Raw genomic sequence first — 25,470 nt, forward strand, 5'->3', positions numbered from 1 at the left:
TAAGTCACTTAAGGTTAACATGCAGGTGTAGCAAGCTATTACAAAGGTTAATGGAATGTTAGTCTTCACTGTAAGAGGATTTGAGTATACCAGGAGTGACATCTTGCTTTAAATTGCATAGGAGCTTGAGGACTGTGTGCAATTCTGGTCTCTTTATCTCAAGGAATATTATTGCCATAGATGGAGTGCAACCAAGATTTACCAGAATTGTCCCAAGGTGGCAGGATTGGTCTATGAAGAGAGATTAGGCAAACCGAGCTTATAATCGCTAGAGTTTTGGAAAATTAGAAGTGTTCTCATTGAAATCTACAAAATACATGAAGGGATAGACCGGTTAAATGCCTGCGTGGGGAGTCTAGAACCAGGGGGCACAAGTTAAAATAAGGAGGGTGGCATTTAAGACTGGGATGAGGAGTAATTCTATAACTGAAAGTTGTGAATCTTTGGAATTTTCTATCTGAGAAAGCTGTGGGAGCTCAGTCTTTGAGTATGCTTAAAGTGTAGGTTGACAAGTTTTGATTACCAGTGGCAAAAATGGGTATGGAGAGAGTGTGGATAAAAGACGTTGAAATATTTGATCAGGCCATGATTGTATTAAATGGAGGAGCAGGCTCAATGGGTTGAATGGCCTACTCCTGTTCCTATGTTAGGTAGCCTGCCAACATTAACTTTCAAGGTTGACAAGCAGGAGGCTGGAAGAACATAGCAAGCCAGGCAGCATCAGGAGGTGGAGAAGTCAATGTTTTGAAACGTCAACTTCTCCACTTCCTGATGCTGCCTGGCTTGCTATGTTCTTCCAGCCTCCTGCCTGTCGACCTTGGATTCCAGCATCTGTAGCTCTTTCGTCTCTCACATCAACCTTCAAGCTCCATGCATGAACAATGGGGGACAAAGGCAGGAAATTGAAGAGTGACTCCAACAAAGGTATCAACATCTTACAATCACAAAAGAGATAAAGACCCTACTATTAAATATAGATACACTTTCCAGCAATGACTCCAGATTTATTTCAGATGCACTTCACAGCAGCCAGAGGCAAACAGAACAAACGTATATGTCTGTCAAATCCCATACTAATGTTAACTGAAAAGTACAAATAATACTTAAAACAATTTGTTGGGATAACAATGGTGAAGACCCAGAGCCTTCCATATCTTACGGCAATCCTGCTAACATGAGATCAGCTGTAGTCCCTCAGGACCCTGACATATTCACAATACATTTTATACCATGCTGTTATTGTTAACAAGCTTGTGCCTCTGGAGAAATGCGACAATATAACTGGGGATATAAAGATAAATCCGACACTAAGGACCTGTTGTGTGAACCTATGGATTAGTGATCATTAATGATAATAAAACGATGACATCTTTCTGGGGTGTAATTGATGGTGTCGGGTTCAGAGATTTTGTTACCAATCCCATGTTGTTTTCAATTATCTTTTTTGGGATTCAGAACATTGCCAAAAGATAAGTGCCCTTACATGGTGAGCCAAATGGGACATTGTTGCAATGATTTTCCAAACTGTCTTTAGTAACTTGTAGAAGCTAGCAGAGCGGCCCTCTCTGAAGCTTAGGATTTGACAAAGGCATTTAATATTATTCCAACTCTCTTTAACATTTATGCTTTTGACAGGAACAATCAGAAAGTCCATCTCATCTAAGTAATGAAGATAGTTCTGTCCATCTAGTCCTGCGACTACGGTAAGGAGAATTCAACCTCAACTAAATCTTGTGGAAAGTTTTTTTGTACACACTGACCATTTGAATGAAGTAAGCTGTGCTGATAATAGGTGATCTGGTCACTGTGCACTTCAGATCAGTACAAGTAGCAAACATGCTTAGCTAAAGCATCCCTGCAAAGACGTCCAATAAAGCAACTAAACAAGGCATCCTGAAAAGGAACTACTCCTGATTTTAGTTACTGGGAGAGAGGCTGCTATCAGAGTTACTGTCATGGAGAGAGATTGGTGACTGTGAAGGGCTAGACAACCCAGTCCTCTTAGATGAGGTACTGCGGAAATGTTCATCTAAGGGTGGGCAGCACTGATAGGAAATTGGAAAATGAGACTGAGTGGGGGAGGGGCAGATTTTCATAACTCAAAGTTTTCCATTAGTAAAAAATAATTTTAGAACTGGAGAAGGTAATCCAGGTGCTGTGTCACAATTTCTGTATTAACTGTTTTAATGTTTACACAGGAATTTACGAAGGGAGTTAAATGATATCAGATTTGAGTTCACTCCAGGAAGGGGTAAGTTTGGATGATACTTATTAAATTCTGATCTATCATAACATTAGACTTCCAAGTCATTGAGATTTTAGTGGTTGGTTATAAAATGGCAGAGACCAAACCCAAGTCACCCTTTATATTGTCTTGGTTAGAAATGGGACATGTGTCCTGAAATCCAACTGGAAATGGATGACTAACCAATTAGTTGAGAGTAAAGGAGGGCAACTGTATCTTTAAAAAGCTGCAGTGGGTGTTCTGCACTATAATAAACATGGACAAGAAGAGTACATTTATTGACTGTTAAGTTTAAGATCAGACTGTGTCGCCCTGATCAGTATTAATGATAAGGGGCAGCACGGTGACTCAGTGGTTAGCACGGCTGCCTCACAATGCCAGGGACCTGGATTCTATTCCAGTTTTGGACGACTGTGCAAAGTCCACACAGACATTCTCCTCGTGTCTGCAGGGGCTCCCCCTGGGAGCTCTGGTTTTGTCCCACAGTCCAAAGATGTGCAGGTTAAGTGAATTGGCCATGCTAAATAGCCCATAGTGTTCAGGGATGTGCAGGCTAGGTGGATTAGCCATGGGAAATGTAGGGTTATAGAGATAGGGTAAGGTGGTGGGTCTGAGTGGGATGCTCTTTGGAGAGTCAGTGCAGACTCAATGGGCTGAACTGCCTCTTTCTGCACTGTAGAGATTCTATGATTATACTAATTCCACACAAAACTGATTTTAAATATATGACCCTTAGACTCTGCGGTTGGTGTTTCTCAGGAGCTCGTCTCTGCTGGTTTGGTAGACGAGTTTGACATGATGGTTGGTAAGTTGCAGCACTGTCATATTCAAATGTTGGCTGATACAATGTCCTTTTACCTACCCTGACAACCTCCTTTTCTGTTGTTTCATTAGTAGCCAACAACCTGCAGAGACTAATAGATGATCCTCATTCAAACAGGAGCCTCACATTCAGACTGGTAAGAGAACCCAACGCGCTCTCTACAAACTTCTCAGATGTTCAAATATTTAAAGAACTGTACACAGGTAGTTGCATGAAAGTTCATGAATTTGTGACAGCTGATTGTTTTTCCTAACTCTTTGATAGGTTTATCATTTTAGAATTGGATAATTAATTTCCATTCATTTGCTCATTTACCTTGGCTCACAAATGTTTTGGTGTCTGGTTGCCGTCCACTTTGTGGGGCGATCTGGGGCAATTTATTTTGTTAAAAGTACTGTATAAACAAGATATTGCTTGAATGTAATGTTGTCCATAAGTGTTAATGGGCTTCTTGCAGCCTGTATTGATAGAAAGCCCTTTTACCATCACCTTGATAGGGACACCTTAATTGGAATGAGAGGCTACTGACTGGCTGGGAGGATCAGAACTGGGATGATCAGGCAGCCTTAATCCTGTCTGCATCATTCCTGTTGAAGGGCTTATGCCCGAAATGTAGACTCTCCTGCTTCTCAGATGCTGACTGACCTGCTGTGCTTTTCCAGTGCCACACTTTCCGCTTCTGACTCTCCAGCATGTGCAGTCCTCACTTCCTCTCAATCCAGTCTGCAGGCAGCCTGAGACACAAGACAACGTTTCACAATCTCACTGGGGAGTCACAGCTAGCTGATGTGGGAATGGGGAAGAAGCATGATTTTGATATGATGTAGGTACTTTTCTGAGCTTAGGGTCAAGATGTGCTGTTGGGCAGAGGAGGGAGAGGTTCATTGTGCTGTATAATTTAATTGCTACAACTGATCTAGGAATGCTTCTTGATATAAGTGGGCACTTATTTCCTCCTCTTCTTGTGGCTAATGAACACCTCATTCATCTAAGCCAACACAGACCAAGGATCAAGAAGGGAGACATAAAGCAGGAAACTATAGGTCAGTTAGCCAAATATCCATTATTGGGAAAATGCTAGAATCCATAATTAAGGAAGTAGTAGCAGGACGTAGTCAGTCAGAGTCTAAATGGATTTATGAAAAGGAAATAGTGCTTGATAAATTTATCCTAGTTCTTTGAGGATATGGCAAGAAAGCAGGATTGTCAGAGTAACAGAAAACAGAGTTGGATTATGTGTTTAATTTTCAGATTGACAAACTATTACAACATATATTAATATCTTGAATGAAGTGTCTGAGTGATTTGTAGCCAAATTTGCCGATGGATAGGAAATCAAGTTGTGAGGAAGATACAAAGGATCTTGCAAACGGATTTAGATAGAATAAGAGAGTGGGTAAATATTTAGCAATGAGAATAGAAAAGTAGGATATGATTTAACTGGAGAGAGACTGCAGACTGCCGCAGTACAGAGGGATCTGGGTGTCCTTGTACATGCATCACAAAAGTGAATGTGCAGGTCCAGTTGGCAACTTGAATGCTATTCTTCATAGCAAAGGGGATGAGGAATGGAAAACAAAAATAGTGAAGACTCGCTCCAACTTTGTAGGCATTGTTGAGGGAGATTTTACTGAAATTTAGATGAGATGTGATCATATTGAAATTTAAAGATTCTGAGGGGGCTTGACAGGATAGACACTAAAAATTGTTTCCAGTGTGGGAGAGGTGAAAATGAGGCACAGTTTAAAAATAAGGAGTCTCCCATTTAAGATTGAGATGGGAGGAATTTCTTTTTCAGGATTATGAATCTTGTGGAATTCTCTACTCCCAGAGAGCAGTGGAAGCTAGGTCATTGAGTATACCGATGGCTGAGTTAGATTTTAGAAATATAGTGAGGTTAAGGGAAATGGAGAATGGGCAGGAAAATGTGGATTAAGGCCATAAGCATATCAGCCATGATCTTACTGAATGATCAAGTTCAAGGGACAAAAAGGTCGACTCTTGCTCCTATTACTTATGTTGCAGAGTCATGGAGTCATATAGCATGGAAATAGACTCCTTGGTGCAACTCGTCTGTGCTGACCAAACATCCCAATCTGACCTAGTCCTATTTGCTAGCATTTGGCCCGTTATCCCGCTAAACCCTTCCTATTCATATACCCATCCAGATGCCTTTTAAATGCTGCCTCCACTATTTGCTCTAGCAGTTTGTTCCATACACGCACCACCCTCTGTCAAAAAAATTACCCCTCGAGTCTGTTTAAATCCTTCCCCTCTCATCTTAAACCTATGTCCTGTAGTTTTGGACTCACCCACCCTAGGAAAAAAGACCTTGGCTATTCGCCCTATCCATGCCCCTCATGATTTTATAAACCTTTATAAAGGACACCTCTCAGCCTCTGACACTCCAGGGGAAAAAAACATCAGCTTACTCAGCCTCTCTTTTATCACTCAACCCTTTCAGTCCTGGCAAGAACCTTGTAACTCTTTTCTGCACTCTCTTTTAACTACATCCTTCTTTGTAGAATGTACAAGTGGTCTCACCAATGTCCTGTACAGCCGAAACATGACATCCCAACTCCTCTGCTCAATGTTCTGACCAATAAAGCAAAGCGTACCAAACATTTCCTTCACCATTCTGTCTACCTGCAACTCGACTTTCAAGAAAATATGCACCTGCACCCCAGGTCTCTCTGTTCAGCAACACTCCCAGGAGCTTACCATTAAGTGTGTAAGTCCTAACCTGATTTGCTTTTCCAAAATGCAGCAGCTCACATTAATCTAAATTAAACTCCATTTGCCACTCCTCATCCTCATCAAGGTTCCACTGTACTCTGAGATAATCTTCACTGTCCACCACACCACCAGTTTTGGTGTCATTTGCAAATTTACTAACTGTGCCTCCTATGTTCAATCCATATCATTTATATAAATGACAAAAAGCAGTGGACCCAGCACCAATCCTTGTGGCACTTCACTGGCTTACAGTCTGAATAGCAACCCTCCACCACCACACTCTGTGTCTCCTATCTTCAAGGCAATTTTGTATCCAGTTGGCTTGCTCCCCCTGGATCCCCTAAAGTCTAACTTTACTAATCAGTCTACTATGTGGAACCTTGTCGAATACTTTGCTTGAGTCCACATAGACAATGTCTACCACTCTGCCTTCATCAATCTTCTTTGTCACCTCTTCAGAAAACCCAGTCATGTTAATGAGGCATGGTTTGCCATGCACAAAGTCACGTTGACTGTCCCTGATCAGCCCTCGCCTTTCCAAATGCATATAAATCCTGTCCCCTCCAACAACTTGTTCACCACTGACATAAGGCTCACCGGTTTGTAGTTCCTTGGCTTTTCCTTACAGCCTTTCTTAAATAACGACACCACATTAGCCAACCTCCAGTCTTCTGGCTGTCACCCATGGCAGTCCATGACACAAATATTTCAGCAAGAGGCCCAGCAATTTCTTCCCTAGCTTCCCATAAAGTGCTGGGAAACACTGATTAGGTCCTAAGGATTTATCTGTCTTTATGGTATTTTAAGATCTTCAGCACCACTCCTCTGTAATATGAACTCTTTTCAAGACATTATTATTTATTTTCCCAAATTCTCTCGCATCCATTGTCCTTCTCCACAGTAAATACTGACACGAAATATTTGTTTATTATCTCACCCAGCTCCTGTGGTTCCACAGATAGGCGGCCACACTGATCTTTAAGGGGCCCTATTCTTTTCCTAGTTACTCCTTTGCCCTTAAAGCACTTACAGAATCTCTTTGGATTCTTCTTAACACTGTTTGCCAAAGCTACCTCACTTTGCCTTTTCACCCTCCTGATTTCCCTCTTAAGGATACTCCTACTGCCCTTGTACTCTGCTGGGATTCAGTCAATCCTAGCTATCTATACTGGTCATATGCCTCCTTTTTCTTGACCGGAGCCTCAATTTCTCCAGTCATCCAGTGTTCCCTACACCTACCAGCCTTACCTTTTGCACTAATGGGAACATACTGTTTGTGAACTCCTGTTATCTCACTTTTGAAGGCCTTCCAATTTCCAAACATCCCTTTACCTGTGAGTAGTCTCTCCCAATCAAAGAACCAAGAGAAGTGCAGCCCTCCAAGCCTGTGCCGATCATCATGCTCTAACTAAACTGAAAAATCTTCTGTTCTTATTTGGTCCATATCCCTCTGTTACCTCCTTCTTCATGTAATCATCCAGATGCTTCTTAAATGTCACAATGTGCCTGCTTCCACCACCTTTTCTGGCAGTGTGTTCCAGACTACTACCACTCTCTGCATGAAAACTTCTCGTGCACATCTCCCTTAAACTTTCCCCCTCTCACCTTGAACCTGTGACCCCTTGTAACATTCCTGTCTAATACTGTCAAAATTGGCATTACTCTAATTTAGAGTTTTACCTTTTAGATCCGGTCTATCCTTTTCCATAACTATCTTAAAACTAATAGAATTATAATCACTGGTCCCAAAGTGCTCCCCCACTGACACCTCAATCACTTGTCCTGCCTTATTTCCCAACAGAAAGTTAAATATTGCTCGCTCTCCAGTCAGTACATCCACATATTGAATAAGAAAGTATTCTTGTACACATTTTACAAGCCCTTAGTGTTGACAGTCCCAGTTTATGTTTGGAAAGTTAAATCCATTACTATTACCATCCTATTATTCTTACAGATATTTGAGATCTCCTTATATGTTTGCTTCTACATTTCCCACTATAATACAATCCCAACAAGCTCTTGCACATTGGGTCTTCCTATTCTACTACTTGATCCATCACATCATCTGATGCATTTATTTACTAATGTGGATGCTGTTACTTTTCTTTAAGGGTGAAGTTGATATTTTCAATTAAGGGAACGGAGGATATGAGTAGAATGTAGAAAAGTGAAGTTAATTTGGAAAAATCTTCATGATCTAATCTTTTGCCAGAGCAGGCATGAGGGGTTATATCACTTACTGTCCATTCTAAGCCATAACAGGAATTCTGCTCATTTTACTGGTTTGTGTACTTCTTAACCATTTTAACCTTCAAATTCTTTAGTGTTTGAGAAACTTCTGTGTGATCTCATTAGTATTCCAAGATTGTAAAATGTCCTCTGCTTAAAGTCATTTGAGAATGGTCTGATCTTATCATTTCAGAATACTTTTACTTTAACTTGAAAATTGTATGATTTGAATGAAGTTGTTTAATCAGTAACTCCGAGCTTTACTTTTCTCTCGGGATAACACACAGCTCATGATCATGAGTATCACTCATACAAAGCCAGCAATTTGAAACTTCTGGGCTACACAGATCAGGACAAGTGGTTGGAAGAGAGAGGACCAACAGCATGTGGGCTTCAATAAAGGCATTCTGGGCAGCAGATTTCAGTCAATGTAGCAACAACTACAATTCAGAGTAGGGCAACGACCACATTACTAGTAGCTGTGCAGGTGACCGTGATGATGAACTGCTAAACGAGTTCCCTCCAGACTGGATCTGGAGATATTTACAACATCTCAGTTTGCCATCCACTGTTGAATGAGGGAGGCTACTGGGATCCTCTATGCAATGAGAGCTGAATACATTTCATTTATTTCTTGATCAGAGAAGCAGGCAGTGTAAGCATGCAGCTTCACTTGCAGCTTTACCTGCGCAGGGTTCCATAAAATATGCACATATCAATTTGCTGGCACAGCATGTGGCAAGACTGCCCTATATGAGAACCAATAGGAATTCTAATTCTTCATGTGTGACCCTGGACAGAGAATCAGGAAGGCCATCACTCAATATCTTGGCAGCAGGTAAATACCTGCATTCTGAAGTAGTCCTCTGTGCCAACTGCATTTTGAATCACTGCAGCAAACTGAAGTTTGGTATTTACTGACTACATGCTGTTATACAAAATGATATAGAAGACCATTGATATGTTGAAACAACATTTATGCAGTCTGCGCCACTGTGAAAGAGCTCTACACAGTTTGTAGAGCAGCAGATTTGCTGCATGCTGCACAACCATACCATCGTGAGAGGACAGCCCTTGCCACCAGCATGAGGAGGAAGAGAAGTGAAGCAACCAAGACATCTGCTTTCTGGCTGGGTTGGTGAATGATGTATCCAAATGTGATACCAGTAAATATAATGCCAATTTCCCATTCGTCAAGAGTCCCATCCATTCTTCTCTCTCACTAAACATCACAGTGACCACTTGGTCACAATGCAAAACCAAAACCTATGGCAAAATACACATATCAACCTTGTGCATTTCCTTTAGAGTCTGTCTGCTGTGCTTTTACTTGTCTTATTGTTCCCACACAGTGGCTTTAAGCATGATTGATGGAAAGATGCTAAATTTCAAAAGAGGTGACTGCACGTGGTCTTATAGAATGCCTTTGATGGGCTGTGGTCCTAAAAGGCTGTGGCTTGCAGCATCTTTGTAGAATTAATGCTATCTTCCTGAGGAAGCACAGTAGGTTTGTGCTGTGTGGAGCCACTCCCACAGTTTGAGGTGGCTTTTGCATACTAATCCACAGCCATAATGGCAGCAATCTGAGTTTTCGCTGCAGGACTCAGAAGTTGTGTGACTGCTGCTGGTATTGCAATGAAAGTTGAGAATTAGACTATTAGATCTGTATCACAGCTGGCTGCACAAGTGTCCAGATGAAACTGGCTGTCGTTTCCATTCTGAAATGATGAGTTTATAAATTCTGCGCAAAATACTGTGCCTCCTCTCTGCTCTTCGATATTGATCACCGGCTTTCTTGCAGGCTTCACAACGCATTAAGCATTTTTGTTTTGCATACTTAATAACATCCTTCCATAGGTTGGCCCATCATACATTGGTGAGCTGGCATCTGTGCTCTAGATGCAGACTCCTTGTGCCCAGTGTCTCATCACATGGAAATCCTACCTCTGTGCTATCCCCTAAGCTGCATAGTTATCTGAGCTCATAGGTGCAAGTGTGAAAGTACATTATAAAGCTGTGTATTCATCTTGCTGTTCTTCCACACCTGACCAGATTGCACTCGTTGGTATCCGAAAGAGAAATTGCACAGGACAAAGTTGCAATGTGGTATGGTTGATAATGTAAGAAATGCAGTTTGTAAATTGGAAGAGAATTAAGTTTATGGGCATGTGGGACACATGGTGTGAGGAGGAGGGTCAGGTATGAGGATCCTGTCATACTTTATTACTCAGTGATGAGTAGTCTGATAATGGTGAGCATCATCACCTTGCCAGGTGAAACATGTAGGTGTGCCTGTCCCTTCCAATTTGCTTGTGTTGCCTTCTGTTGCATACCACCTTGTTCTGCAAACTCAGGGAATGTGTAGGGCCGTGATTAGGAGGGTAGTGCTTGGGCCCCAGCTATTCACAGTTTATATTAATTACCTGGATATGGGGATGAAATGCAATACGTTGTGGTTTGCAAAGGACACATCTTGGGGGCAGTGTCAGTTCTAAGGACGATGTGATGATGTCTTAAGGGGATTTGGAGAGGCAAAATGAGCATATTTCATCTGCCAAGTTTTTGCAGTGTGTGAAATGGTATCCACTTTGGTAGACAAAAATAAAGGAGTATTTCTTAAGTGATGAGAGGCTGGGAAGTGTCAAACTTCATAGATCTACTCTTATTTCTTATGTTAGTAATTGTTGACAGGTGAGGAAAATTGAATGGTGTCCAAGATTAGAGTTGCATTTGTAAGGATATGACCTTTGAAGATGCATTCACTGACTTTTGCTACTCTTGTAAGGATATTGAACTTCTTGCAGCACTATGGGCTTGACTCTTAGAATTGATATCTACAGTTATCTGTTCTCCGCTGCCTATGAATACAGGCTCTCTCTCCTCCTTTCCACCTCCTCCACCCACGGCTCTAGTGCAACCCGCTTTCTATATTATAGATTGTTTTCTATTTCACAGGTCAGATTTATTTCCTGCCCCTGCGCAAGCCACACCTTTTCTTTTAAAAGGCAGAGGCTAGATTTAACTGGGATTACAAAGTTACAATTTTGAGCCCTCTGCTCATGTGTGCAGCCAATGAACAGTGTAGCTACTGTTGGCTGTATGCAGCAGTTATTTTTAAAGGAGCAGGCAACAGAAATTGATATGCTCCCTGCATTGTTTTGAACGAGCACTAGTTAATCATGTGTCGTGGTCCCCTTATCCTTTTTCAAGGCTTCTCCAATTTGTCTGCTAATATAACCACTGCCCTATAGTTCTGTTTGGCATCTGCTGACCAATCAAAATATAAAACTAAATAACTGAAAGGAATTCCAGCTGGATGCTTACTCTTTCCCCCTCATTCTCCTCACAGGTCTCTGGCTGTGAGGGCTACAGCCCAGATGAAACCAAACTCATTGGATTTGCACAGCTCAGCATAAGATGACGATTCTCCTCAGCAACTGGTACCAAAGAATTCTGGGACGCCTCTCGATCAACACGACCTGAACCTCCTTTGCCCCTCCCTGAGAGCACTTTATACATGCTGTTCAATTATCATGCTTCTAGTCCCCTGCATCATATCAATACTGTAATAGTAGTAGTTAAATATTCAAAGGATTTTCAAAGATTGTCAAATTACCTGGCACGCGAATCAGCTCCAGTATCTTAACCATGTACAATGGATTTGTGCCTCCTTGAATAGAGCAAAGTGTCTTAATTCAATTCTAGATTATAACAAAAAAAACATTTTAACTCCCTATCCATTGCAGCCTAAGTTTAATGTCTGAAGGTAAGAAACCAGAGTAAGGTCTCAAAATAAGAATGCACTCACTCCATTTCATTTAGATTAATTGCCATTTAATTACAAGACTAGTGTCATCTTTACTTCTCTTCTAGTCCTGTTAAGTATTGGCAGTCAAAAAGTGTTAATTGTGCTGAATTTTCCTTAAGGGTAGATATATCTTGCAGTACCACTGGTATTAAGCTGTACTGCGTTTACAACAATAAGACAGTTGAGAACAGCTCATCCTTTCTTGTATCATAGGAACTTTTCATCGGCAATTAAAATAGGGGAAAAATCAGTCAGTGACATAAGATTAAAAAGCTTCTAGTAGGGATATAGTAAACAGATTAGTTGCTACAGCAGTGGGGTTTGGAAGGATGATTATCAGTGAGTCCTCTATCAAATAAATCCTAAGGTTGGAGTCCTATCAGTGATTTGTTACAGCTGGATTATTTTCTCATATCACTTTATCATATTATCTATGAGATTTTCTTTGCAATCTGAATTTAAAGCCCCTGATACAAGATCATGAGGATTAAAGAGTAACTTGGTTTGGACAAGAATCCACAGTACATATTGCCTGAACTGGACAGAAGAGTAATATGAAAACCAGTAATTATGTACAATAAGGAGATATGAAATCAGAAGTGTGGTTCTTAAGTACTCTTGAGCCCATCGGGTTTAGAATCATAGGGGATCTACCTGGATTTAAGGACATTTCCTACCTCCTTTCAGATTTTATGTAGTTGAGTGACAAAGGAAATTTTGAAAATCTAGAATTAATTTGGAATTTAATGGATTACATATTTACATATGAGTTTGCCTCAATGTGTTTCAGCACCTTTGGTTGGTGAGTGAAAGTATTTCCAGTACCAATCTAGTGTGCATCTTGGTGAGTGTCAAGGGTGACAAGATGTTGGAGGAGATGTCTTGGGGGCAGAATGTTTTTTTCTTCACTGTTTAAAAGATTATTAATAATGTAGATATGATCTATATTTTTTTAAACAAAATGGGACAGGGGTTGGAAAGTTGAGGAAATACAGAGGTTATAAAGCCTGGAGAGATGAATGATGAACCTAATCCAGAACTTGTTTGGTATTTGGTATTCCCAAAGTGAAGCACATCCAAATTGTGATGTGATATGTTTCCTTGACTGTTTTGTCTTGGCTCTCATCCAGACATGGTCCATATGCCAATAGTGATAGGCTCACCAAAGCATAAAACTATAGGACTCTCCCAAGCAAGTACCAACTTTCTGAATTTGCACAACTCATGTTTAATGTATTTATTCTGCACTTGGTAAATGAAATGATACTTCAGGTACACCATGATAAGGGAAGGTCAATGCTCCTTGGATGACTTCAATACGTGGAAGCAAAATTTGCTGACTGAAACTTTGATCTGGAAATTCATGTGATCTCTACATCAGAACCCTCTGGTTTTATACTGTGATGTAGAAATCCATCCTATGTACATTGAAGGTGATGAAATAGGTGGATTTATTCACAAATCATCCATCTTGATTCTTGCTGGGAGTTTAATTATAGAACTAGTTGGGGCAGTGAGGTAGTCGGTGCAGCTAGGGCAAGAAACGGGTAATATTCATTTTGGTGGAAGAAGTGAGCAGATCATCTCCAAAACTGAAGATTGACGTGATGTGAACCATAGGTCTGGAAAATCGAGGAACTATGTTTTATACGCCCACTATGTCAGACTAACAAGAAATCATAGCTTTGAAATTAAACCTAGAAGTTGTAAAGAACAACACTAGTATATGGACTTCTCCTGTTTCAAAGTACTTCTCAATAGTTACAAATTCTACAAAGCTGCAGGACAAGTCATTGGTTAAGTAGTCTAATTGACCACAAATTATGATAGCAGCCCTGCTAGAAATAGAATTAAAACTCATTTTATTTTGGGATGGATGTCCGGAAGGGTCAAGTACATGGCCTCTAGCTAGTGACCATTTACATGTTAATGAATATCTCCATAATGTTCTCTGTAGGATAATAACCCAGACACACACAGCAAGAATGCTCCCAGGATACACCAAAATTTGCATGCAAATTAATACTGTATACTATTTCCTTCCTAACCTATTAATGTTATGAATAAGCTGACTGTTGTGAAGCAAGTACTGCACTCAACAGTAAGAGACATATTTCAAATGAATAAAAAACACTATCCATTGCTACTTGTATGCACAATTCACCAAATGAGATCAGAATTTTAATCAACCTCCCCAAATACAGGAACTGAATTACAAATACACAATGAGACCTTCACCCCCAAGAAATGAATAGAATCTGTCCCCTAGGCTGTACTATTTGAAGTTTGTCTGAATCAGTCTGATGCAATTATTGGAGGCACACTGGTGGTGGAACAGGGAAGTACATCACTCCAAAGCACATTTTCATTTGAGGGAGTAGTGGTTGTGTGCATGCATGGGGTTGAGACAAGGAATGGATAGATTAAATTATATATGGTCACTCAATACAGCACTACTTTTTTCTCAGCATTACGTATTTGTAAGTTCATAGAGAGTGTGGTTCAGAAGTGGTCTTAGTGCATGAAGTGGTACAATATATCAGGTATCATTGGCAGTTGATGTGGGCAAAGAGGATGACGGTCATACTCTATTTTATGTTTAGGATAGTCAGTATAGTCTAAGATTGGGTCTGAAGGAACTGTCCCAAAGAATAAATGATAAAATGATTGGCTGTAAGGTTACCACCTGTCCTGTTTTGAGCCAGGTATCTAGAAATTAAAGATATAAACTGCTAACAACAAGCCACATTTTGTAATCAGCATTGTTTTAACACCAACATTAACATGTTCTTTTAATATTGGTAGTGACCTTTCAGGAAATGTGGATGCAAAAGGAATGAAGAGATTAATTTCCTGTGTATATTGCTGTGTTAGGGTCAGTGTGGAAACAATTATAGATAATTAAGGTTAATTTATGGATAATTCCTCAGCAGCATAGCAAATCTCAAACTCAAGTCACAGTCCCACAGCTACCTGGCATTATTCTAATTATTTAGCAACCCTACATAATGATTTTTGGGATCTCTGAAGCTGTAAGGGAAGTTCTACTCAGTAACCATAAAGTGCACAAATGAGGAAAGTGCCTTGCATTATTGCTTTCCATGAAGGATATACTTGGTATTAGATATGTATGAAGTATTGTAAGGATTAGCATACGGGTTTCAGTGTATTAATGCTGCTGTTGTTTACATCCCATAGTTATTGGAGATACTGTATTCTCATGAAAGACTGCAAAAATTGTTACTAATATTTTATTTAAAATATCCTTGACAAGAATGTGAGAAATTGAGGATTCAACCATTTGCAAATGGTTTTTTTGTTCTTAGACATTTTACAATATGCCATAACCATTTATCACACTAATGTAAAAGCTCTTACTATGGCAGTGACATGTGCAGTTGTTTTTAAATCAATGTATTTAGTCTTCCATTTTACAAACACTTACAGAAACTATGGTAGATACATGAGAAGTATGAAACTCATGGTTCTGGACTAGTGTTCTTCAAACCTAAATCACAACAAGGGCAGAGGTGTTTTATAGAATAGGTGAGGTTTGCAGGTTCTGTGAAAGCAGCACAAAAACACTTATGGAGGAGTAATAGTCCCTGCTGGTATTAAAGCTTGCCTTGTGGAAATAGCCTTTTAGGGGAATTACACTTGTACATCATTAATTCAATCTTGCGTACTTCAGTCCTGGTATCAATTCCTGCCAGTTATGATGATAAAGTTATACCTGGATTGGAAAAAGCCACTTAGGATAAAACCACCAAATCAATCTCCTCCAATCTAGAGTTTGATTATTTTCTCTGTTCCACTCTTGACTATTTTATTCCTTTAAGGGATATGAGTGATGCTAGCAAGGCCAGCATTTATTGCCTAGCTTTAACTACCCTCTGAAATAGCTGAGAGACTCCATTCAAAGTAATTAAAAGTCAACTACATTGCTGTGGGTTTGAAGTTACATACAAGCCAGACCAAGAAAGGACAGCAGATTTCTTTCCTCAAAAGACATTAGTGAATTAGATAGAATTTACAAGTGTAGTTTCATGGTCACCATTAAGACTACTTCATATTCCAAATTTATTTTTAAAATCCCACCAGCTACCATGGATGGATCGGAATCCAAATTTCGACAACATTAACCTGGTCCTCTGGATTCCTCATCCGGTGACATTACCATTATGCCATCATTTCCTCATTATGAACCTCCCACATATCTTGGGAAGATCTATACAAATACCTGCATATGGAACCGGCCAGCTGGAGCACAAAGGTGAATATTTAGCCAATTATGTCTCTACTAATTTTGCTCAAGGCAACTAGATACAGCCCAATGTGTATGGAGAAGGAAAAGCTTAGTTTTCAATTAACTTCCACTGTTTCGGTTCTAGGAAATAACCATGCAGCCAATACTAAACCCATTCAGAGTTGAACTGATGATTTAAGATAGGTACCTGGCTCAACTGTTATCCAACAGCTGTTGGAAAGACTGAACACACAAAAACAGACCTCCAGTTATTGTATTCCTTTCTTGTCTAAACCCCTTATGATTTGAATGAAAACAAAGAACTGCAGATGCTGTAACTCGGAAACAAAAACAGAAGTTGCTGGAAAAGCTCAGCAGGTCTGGCAGCATCACTGGATCAGAAACATAAACTCATTTCTCTTTATAGATGCCACCAGACCTGCTAACCTACGAGCGGTTTGTCCTTGTCATGCTATGATCTCCCTATACCACACGCAAAACAAAACACCTTTCACTGTACTTATATGTGACTACAATAAGTGAAATCAAAATCAAATCAAACCATGAACAAAATTTGGGACTGCTTACCAAAGACATCAAAATGTTATACAAAGTTGTTAGTTCTAAAATAAGTCATTGTTGACAATATAACAAAGCTCCACTAGTTACAAGGTTTAAGTTATCTCCACAGATTTCTTATGTGTAACTTTAAAAAAATATTTGGCAGCCTCCAAGTCTCAGCCTTCAATAACCCAATTGTTCCCACTCTCATCACCACCCTGCTATCCAAAAGGAATTTATCTTCAGGATGTTGCAAGGTTTTTTCTTGAAAAGCAGCAAGCTACTGTTGGAGACCATCAATAAATTAGAGCAAAGGCCCAACTTAAAGTCCTTCCCATTGGCAATCATGCAACACATTTCAGGTTTCAAGTCTGAAAATGGGCATAAAGGAAATTCAATCCCTAATAAACAGCCGATATGATAGGCATTATGATAGGCATGTGGCTGAACTGCCACCATAGGCATTATTAATACTCAATTGCATGACAAAAGCATTAGAAAAGCCGGAGTGGGAAAAAAAAATTCTGCTCTCTAAATGGATTTCTATTACACTCCATACCTTGACTTTAATCTTATTTAGATAATACTAGACCTATAAATGGTCTAGAAGAAGCATCCAAAAACAGCAATGTAATTGCAATCCTACAGCAACTTTTCAGAAAGAAGCCTAATAGAATTATCAGAACTCTTAAGTTATACCAGGACAGCAGCAAACCTCATTCAGGTTCTCTCAGGATGGGGCGATGCTAAGTATGCCATTTTCGTTTAGGAAGTGATTGTTAAAATGGCTGTACCTGAAAAAGGAAACCGCAAACATCTCAGGTTTATGCTTCAAAAGCCAACTGTACAACAACCAGCACTTCATGCCATAGAAAGAGCTTTGATTGACTGGTAGGAGTCGTAAAATGGTTTCCGATATATTGTTTGCTCCCTCTCCTACATTTCATGTTGTCATTAGAGTAACACCACAAGTAAAGTCACAACGATCCAATTATTCAGCGTCTGCACCAATTAATTACATTTTCACTTCATGAAAACAAACACGTGGTCAAGTACTCTCAACAGCACATAATTTGGACTAAGTTGCAATACAGACCTCAGACTGTGATTAATTGTAATAGATATGTACTGACCTCACGTTTGGGCTATACTTATCATTCAAGTTAAACATTCAAAATGCCACCATTAATTGGTTACATTTTGCTTCTTTTGTGTTGCAAACATCAGCTTGGATGTCAATTGTACTCATGCCCGAGGTTGAAGCTTCACATATCAAGCACATATATTGGGGGGTCAACATTTCAGAGCAGTACTAGATGAAATTGCTGAAGATGCCAATTGTGGATACCATACTAACTTGAGCATCCCTCTATCTGCTTGGGTGGTTGCAAATCTCTATTGAAGGAAGATCAAGGATTTTTCCAGGGACTGGCCACCCTTCTTTCCATGATTAATGCTACCAATTATGCATTATCGGGCTACTCATTATTTAATGCCTGCAGAGCCTTGCTGAGCGCAAACTGGCTATTGCATTTGTCAATATAACAGTGATACCCACTTGAAAAGCTAATCTATTGCTTGTAAAATACTTTGAGATAGGAGAATGCGAAGGCGCTATTTAAATGTAAAGGTCCTTCATGCTTCTGCTTGGCATTTTCTATTGCTGAATACAAAATGCATAAATTTCAACAGCAGTGCTAAGATTCCCCCAGAGGACTTAGTCTTTGATTAGTCAACAACAATGGGAGGCATAAGGGGAGGCGATAGCCTACTGGCGTTATTAGTGGCTTGTTAATCCAGAGACCTAGGTCATGTTCTGGGGACCTGAATTTGAATCCTACCATGGCAGATGGTGGATTTTGAATTCAATAAAAATAATTCTGGAATTAAGAGTCGAATGATGACCACGAGGCCATTACCAATTTGTTGGGAAAACTCCACCTGGTTCACTAATGCTCTTTGGGGAAGGAAAATAGTTGTCTTCACCTGGTCAGACTCTTAAATGTCCTTCGAGATGGGCAAAATTCCCATGAATGTTCACTTTTTAAAAAAATTCAATCTCACAAAATCAACTGTAAATATAAGTAAACATTCAAAAAATCAGTTTAACTCAGGCGTTAGCAAAAGGCCAAATGGAAATAGCTTCTGCTTCAGCTGGGTCTAAATCAAACTTCAAAGCTGTGCATTAAGTTGATGAGGAACAAAAACAAATCTTGAAACATAAATGGCCCAATGAGTGGGAAGAGCCTTGAAACAACTGGAGTCAGAGACTTCGTACCCAGATCACTAACTAAACAGCAACCTAAATTCAGCACCTAGCCTCCATCAAATTAAGCAACATCTGACAATTTGCACAAGACGCCTTAAAAAAAGGATCAAAGCAGCAAGAGTTAATATTCTATTTGATCACTAATCTTTCATTTCATAAGCAGCTATGCTTTTCCCTTCATCTCTATAGTTAGAGAAGGAGTTCGTGGTGCAGAGCATCCCTAACTCTGAACTACGAAGGCCTGGATTCAAGTCCCACCTGCTTCAGGGGTGTATCCTGACAACTCTGAACAGATTGGTTAAAAATACCTAAAATTTAGAGAAGAGAAGGGAAAAAAGGTTTTGGAAAAAGATTTCAAGTGTTAGAAGAGGTTCTAGAAAGAATAGTCTTTTTAATATTTTAACTTGTTCTTCAAAAAAAAGTGTAAGTTGGAACATTAAGAATGGATAACAGTTTAATTGACCTGAAGTGAAAGTTGCAAAAGTCTATTTAAAAACAAAATTGTTTAAATACCTAAACTCCAAAACAAAATGGTATAGAGAAAAATGACACATGCAATGTTGGTTAATCTGGGATAACCATGACAACCGAAGAAAAGCAAATCACCCCAGGTGATGGTTCACCATAAGCATTCTGGAGAAGTGGATTATTCCAGAGCAAAGGAAAACAGATAATTTAAGTTCGAATTTCATGAGTCCAACCAAGTGCTAAAAAAAAAGTGTCATTTCATATGAAATATGACCTTCCAAAGGCATATTACACTCTTGGGCCTTGAATATAGCTCAAACACTCATTAAGCAAAACCTAGCTAAGAATATGATGATACACTGAATTGAGACATGTCAACTAATTTAGGGTGAAGTAGTTGATGTAATTCTTGATGCTGAAGCCTGTGATGATTCGATATGCTATAGAATGTTAAATAAAGTAATGTTAGTTAATGCATCTTTGTCTGACTTCATCTGTGAAGATTAGCAAGTACAATTACTACAGCCAAAAATTCAGAGTCGTTTGGCTATGTAATAAATTCTGTACTGCTTAGAGGATCACAGGTGAGCTAATCTTGACATTTTGCAAATTTTAAAGAAAAATTATAAACTTGAACAGGAAAAGAATAGCTTAAAAAGAGAAATACTTTTATTTAAACTGCTGTCAAAGCAGAAGCTTTCACTCTGAATTGGACAACAAAACATTGTAAACTAGGCTGGCCAGCCTGGACTATGCTATATGAAGTTATTGTACTATGGGAGATATTTATGGAACAGGCAGCGAGTGTGTAATCAAGTATCCCATTTAAAGAGACAAAAGAGTGAAGAAAAGCACTTTCCAAACAAGTGCAACACCTGTTTTCGCAACACCTGTTTTCACAGCTCCCCACCCACCGAAACCTCCCAATTATCAACTGTGGTTATGGTTTGGCACATAATAGTTCATGCATAAGCCTGCTTAAACATAGGCAATATATCTGCACTAATTATTGTACTGTACACTCTCAAATATATTGCAGAAAGTTTAATGTGGACCAGAAATGGTTTGAAAATCAATAAATGGTAATACTTTGCATTTCTGTAAATGGCATTTTAATTCTTTTATGGGATAGCATCACTGTTACTCTATGTTGCAAGAGTTTAACACATGGGAGTACAGACAGACCAAACTCAGAGCTCTTCAATTGGGAGCATATTGCTGTGTACTATACGAACGTATCAACCTTCTGAGGTCTCCAGCGTCGTAGATACCTATATTCAACCACTTTGCTTCACTTCATATGACATCAAGAAAAAAGGTGAAGGCACTTAATACTACAAATATACAGGGCCTGACAATAGTCCAGCAGTAGTACTGAAGATTTGTGCTCCAGCATCTGTCACGCCCTTAGCCAAGCTATTCCAAAACCGCTACAGCACAAATGTCTGGTAATATGGAAAATTGCCCAGGTGCACAAAATGCAGAACACATCCAACCTAGCCAATTACCACCCTATCGGTCTACTCTTGACCAAAGTGATGGAATAGGTCATCAACAGTGTTATCAAGCAGTACTCGTTCAGCAATAACCTGCAGAGTGATGCTTGGTTCGGGTTCCACAAAGGTCACTCCACTCTGGATCTCATTACAACTTTGGTCCGAATATGGATTAAAAATGAACTAAACTCATGTGATAATGGTGAGATCGCGTGCCCTTGACATTAGGGCAGCATTTGAAGTGTGGCATCAAGGGACCTTAGCAAAAACCAGAATAATTGAGAATCTGAAAATTCTTTGCTGGGTGGAGTCTCATCCAGCTTGAAGGAAGATGGTTGTGGTTGTTGGTCAGTCATCTGTCCTGAGGAGCTCCTGCAGGGATGTCCTGTGACTGTATCCTAGGCCCAACCATCCTCAGCTACTTCATCAATGACTATCTTTCAATCAGAAAGATCAGAAGGGATTTGGCACAATATTCAGTGCCACTCATGACTCCTCAGATACTGAAGCAGTTTGTGTCCATATGCAGCAAGGCTTGAGCTGATAAGCGACAAATAACAGTTGCACCTCACAAAAAGCGATAATGACCGTCTCACAGAGAATCTAATATCACTCCGATGTTCAATGGCATTAGGATCATCACATCACTCACCGTGTAACATCCTGAAGCTCACCGTTGAACTGAATCAGCCATATAAATATGGCGGTTTCAAGAACAGGTCAGAGGCTAGGAACTCTGAGTAACTCACTTCCTGACTCATTAAAGCCTGAAAATGTGTTGCTGGAAAAGCACAGCAGGTCAGGCAGCACCCAAGGAGCAGGAGAATCGACGTTTTGGGCAGGAGCCCTTCTTCATTAAAGCCTGTCCACCATCTAAGGTACAAATCAGGAATGTGATGAAATACCACCCCTTGTCTGAATGGTTGCAGTGCCAACAACACAAGATGCTTGACACCATCCAGGACAAAGCAGCCCACTGAATTCAAAACATCCGTAAAGAATGCACAGTGGCAGCAATGCACTGCAACACCTCACCATGGTTCCTTCAAAGAGCACCTCTCAAAGCCATAAACTTTACCACCCAGAAAAACAAGGGCAGCAGTAAATGAGAAATATATTAAGCTCCCCCCAACTCATATCACACCACTAGAAATTCCATAAGATAGAATTGCATGGAATTTAATTTTTGCATGCAAGATTAAGCTTCAATGATAAGCTAAGGGACCAGAGGAATGAGAAATAGTTTAACATTCCAGCATCTCTCAATTGTTATGACATAGAAGGAGGCTATTCTGCCCATTCTGCCTGTACCAACTCTGAAAAAGAGCACCATTCCCTAGTGCCAATTTCCCATACCCTTGCACGCCATTTCTATCCAAGTGGTTATCCAATGTGTAACGATGTTGACACTTTAAAAAGGTTATTTTGTCTTAAGTTGTAAAGGCCGAGGTGACGAACTGGGTACTGAAGACGGCTCAAGTAAAAAATTTAGGAGGCTTTAAGGTTTTTTTTTAAAAAGCAGAAGTTGGAACAATAGAAGCAGTTTGAATGGGAGTGGCCAGCTCTCTCAGACCAGGCTTTCTAGTTTTTCTTTAAAAAACAGTTTAACAGTCAGAAACGGTTTGAATCTCAGAAGTGTTAAAAGTTTCAGTAAATGATCCCTAGCTGCTACTTTCTCTGGAATTTTCTTGATATTTCTTCCCTCCTGGTTTGGAGAACGCATGTAAGAATCTGCATCTGACTTTGCCTTTTTGCCAAAGGGTGGAGTTATGGGGTGTTACTGTATTTGAACAGTTAATTAGTAATGGGTACTATATCTCTTACAGTTAAGTTTTCAGGTAGTTGTTTCTCTAAATTCCTATTTGTTTATAATTTTAACAACAGTGTTTAAATAAATTATGGTTTGCTTAACCTGAAGTAATTTGACCAGCTGCATCACATCTGGAACATGCACTTCACATCTGCCTTTAAAGTCAGAAAAGGGTAGGGTCTAGGCTTCCTTCTTAAAATATTTTGAGGGGGTCTGGTCTGGTTGATAACAAACTGGGGGCTCTTGAATGTCTCAACTGAACCTGCCTCTACCACATTTCCAGGCAGTGCATTCCATACCCTAGTTATTCACGGTGGGGAAAAAGCGATTTTTTTTCCTCACATCACCCTTGCTTCGCTTGCACCATCACTTGAAATCTATGACCTTTTGATCTTGCTCCTTTTACAAGCAGAAAAAGCTTCTACAGCCCACTCCTGATTTGCAGAACCAAAAGATGGCATTTATTGTAAAGATGCAAAACGTCAAACTATTACATCAGTTACATTTACTTTTCTGAGCCAATTCTGAAGTATCAAATTGTTAGTAGTAACGAGGCAATAATTACCTGGTACTTATTATGTAAGTGCTGCACTCTAAGATAAACATGTGAATCACAAAAATCCCTCAACACTAAACAGGGGAAGGGGATTTGTCCTCATCACAATCCAGTTAAGTTCTTCACATTTTCTGGTTTTATTACACTAGTTGTGGCCAAAAGAATACATGGGAAATCTTTGAGACATTAGGGTGTGGGAAAGACCGGTGGCACAGTGGTTAGCACTGCTGCCTCACAGCGCCAGAGACCTGGGTTCAATTCCACCCTCAGGCGACTGACTGTGTGGAGTTTGCACGTTCTCCCCGTGTCTGCGTGGGTTTCCTCCAGGTGCTCTGGTTTCCTCCCACAGTCCAAAGACCTGCAGGTCAGGTGAATTGGCCATGCTAAATTGCCCGTAGTGTTAGGTAAGGGGTAAATGTAAAAGGTATGGGTGAGTTGCGCTTCGGCAGGTCGGTGTGGACTTGTTGGGCTGAAGGGCCTGTTTCCACACTAAGTAATCTAATCTAATCTTTGAAAATAACTATCCTAAATTGCCCTAGCACTCTACACTCTTTTCCCGTAGCTTGGAAAATGTCTTGGTATTGCCCAACCTATAGTCCATAGGCCAACATCTAAATTTACTGCTAGATGAATTTACAGCTCAATTATAAAGTTCCCACAATTAATAGTCAGATAACAACACAAGGATGATAAGCGAGAGGAAAAAAAAGTGAAGTGCACTTATTGTTTCTCAGCAATTTGTTTTGTTTATTTGAAGCCAGAATTTCAACTACAAGGGCTGCTCCTCCACTGAGACCCTTTCTCTTAGGTGTGCTGCTACAACCAGCAGAAACTTTTGGGGCAGGAGAGAGGGGGAGGGAGGTATGTGGGGGGGAGGGGGGAAAGAGATAGAGAAGGGAAGAGGTGGTTGAGGGGTGTGTGTGTGTGTGTGTGTGTGTGTGTGTGTGTGTGTGTGTGTGTGTGTGTGTGTGTGTGTGTGTGTGTGGGGGGGGGGGGGGGGGGGGGGGGGGGGGTTTGGAGAGAAAAGGAGATGAGAGTCACACCATGGGGACCAAAGCATAGGGATTGATGGCAAAGGGAAGCTGTGAGAAAGTGATGATGGTCAAGCTGCTAGGTTTCTCCCACTAAAATTTTCTTTCATTCATTTTACTTTTAAAGACACTCGCCTTCACTATATTGTATTTATGCCGCTCTGGGAAAAATATACTTGGTCACTCTCATTTCAACACAAAATGTTTGCAGGTGGGGTAATAGTGCTGGTGGAAATATTTGAAGCAGAGTCTCCCATGGAGAACTTTTTTTAAAAAAAAGTTAAGGGGGCAAAGTAAGACAGATAGAGCAAGAAGCCTAAGAGTGCGGGGGGCTATATAGAGAGGGAGGTAAGGGGTGAGAAAGGAAGGATTAAATATGTGGGAGACAGAGAGCAGGAAAAGGTGTGAAAGCAGGCTAAGAGGAGAAAACCCTAGGCCAAAAGTCAGATCATTTCCGACTCCAACTCCTTTTTGAATTCCATTGAAGCCAGCTCCAAATTTGCCCCACCAGAAGTGACCCAGGTGTTGTTTAAATCTAACTTCATGGCTTGGCACCAATTGCCAATCCCTTCCTTGGTGAACATTAGTTGGGATGGATTCTTTTTCTTTCTAGCTCTGCTTTGTAATCAAAAAGACAAAAGTGGCTTTATTATTAAACTTTACGATTTAACAATTTAATAGCCATTTTTGTTAATTACTCACAAAGCAATTTACTGCTTTTGAATTTTGTTTGAAGAAGTTCATGTTTACTGTCATGGCAACTGTTGTTTTTATGAAATGCGTTCCCCCTCAACTCATGAAAAAATTTGACCATGCCTGCTGTCATGAATGGTGCACACAAGTATGCATGGCATGCATTCAAAACTGCCAAAAATAAAGCATCTCTGTCCTTAAAAGAGAGATTTGTACAAGCCCAAAATCAAAATGGAATGGTGCAAGAACAATAAAAACTGTTTAAAGATTGTGTTTAGAGTACCCAGCTTTTAAAAAAAAAATAAACAGTATATCCAAAGCTTAAATACAAATTAAAGTAGTGATGAGCATTTTAGTCATAAAAACATTATTCTACTACTACCATAGGAATCGGTTTAATGTGAAGTGTGTTGATGATCTTCAGGTCCAAGCAAATTGTAAACTACCAACAGGCTTATCCCAATGGTGCACATATGCTCAAATTCATTGGATGCAAAAT

At 40.0% G+C, this 25,470-nt stretch overlaps 1 protein-coding gene across 1 annotated transcript in view; it reads left to right on the forward strand.

Annotated features, from left to right (window-relative positions):
* The window catches only part of LOC132805745 (STE20/SPS1-related proline-alanine-rich protein kinase-like), a 143,090-nt gene extending 131,636 nt beyond the window's left edge, over positions 1-11,454 (forward strand). Inside the window, exons 12-16 of the mRNA XM_060820972.1 lie at positions 1,636-1,703; positions 2,199-2,251; positions 2,982-3,050; positions 3,140-3,204; positions 11,383-11,454. Coding sequence (XP_060676955.1) covers positions 1,636-1,703; positions 2,199-2,251; positions 2,982-3,050; positions 3,140-3,204; positions 11,383-11,454 — 327 coding nt within the window. The remainder of the gene's footprint in view (positions 1-1,635; positions 1,704-2,198; positions 2,252-2,981; positions 3,051-3,139; positions 3,205-11,382) is intronic.
* The last annotated feature ends 14,016 nt before the right edge of the window (positions 11,455-25,470 follow it).

The sequence above is a fragment of the Hemiscyllium ocellatum genome, chromosome X (assembly GCF_020745735.1).
Source record: "Hemiscyllium ocellatum isolate sHemOce1 chromosome X, sHemOce1.pat.X.cur, whole genome shotgun sequence".
NCBI classification, from domain to species: Eukaryota; Metazoa; Chordata; class Chondrichthyes; order Orectolobiformes; family Hemiscylliidae; genus Hemiscyllium; species Hemiscyllium ocellatum.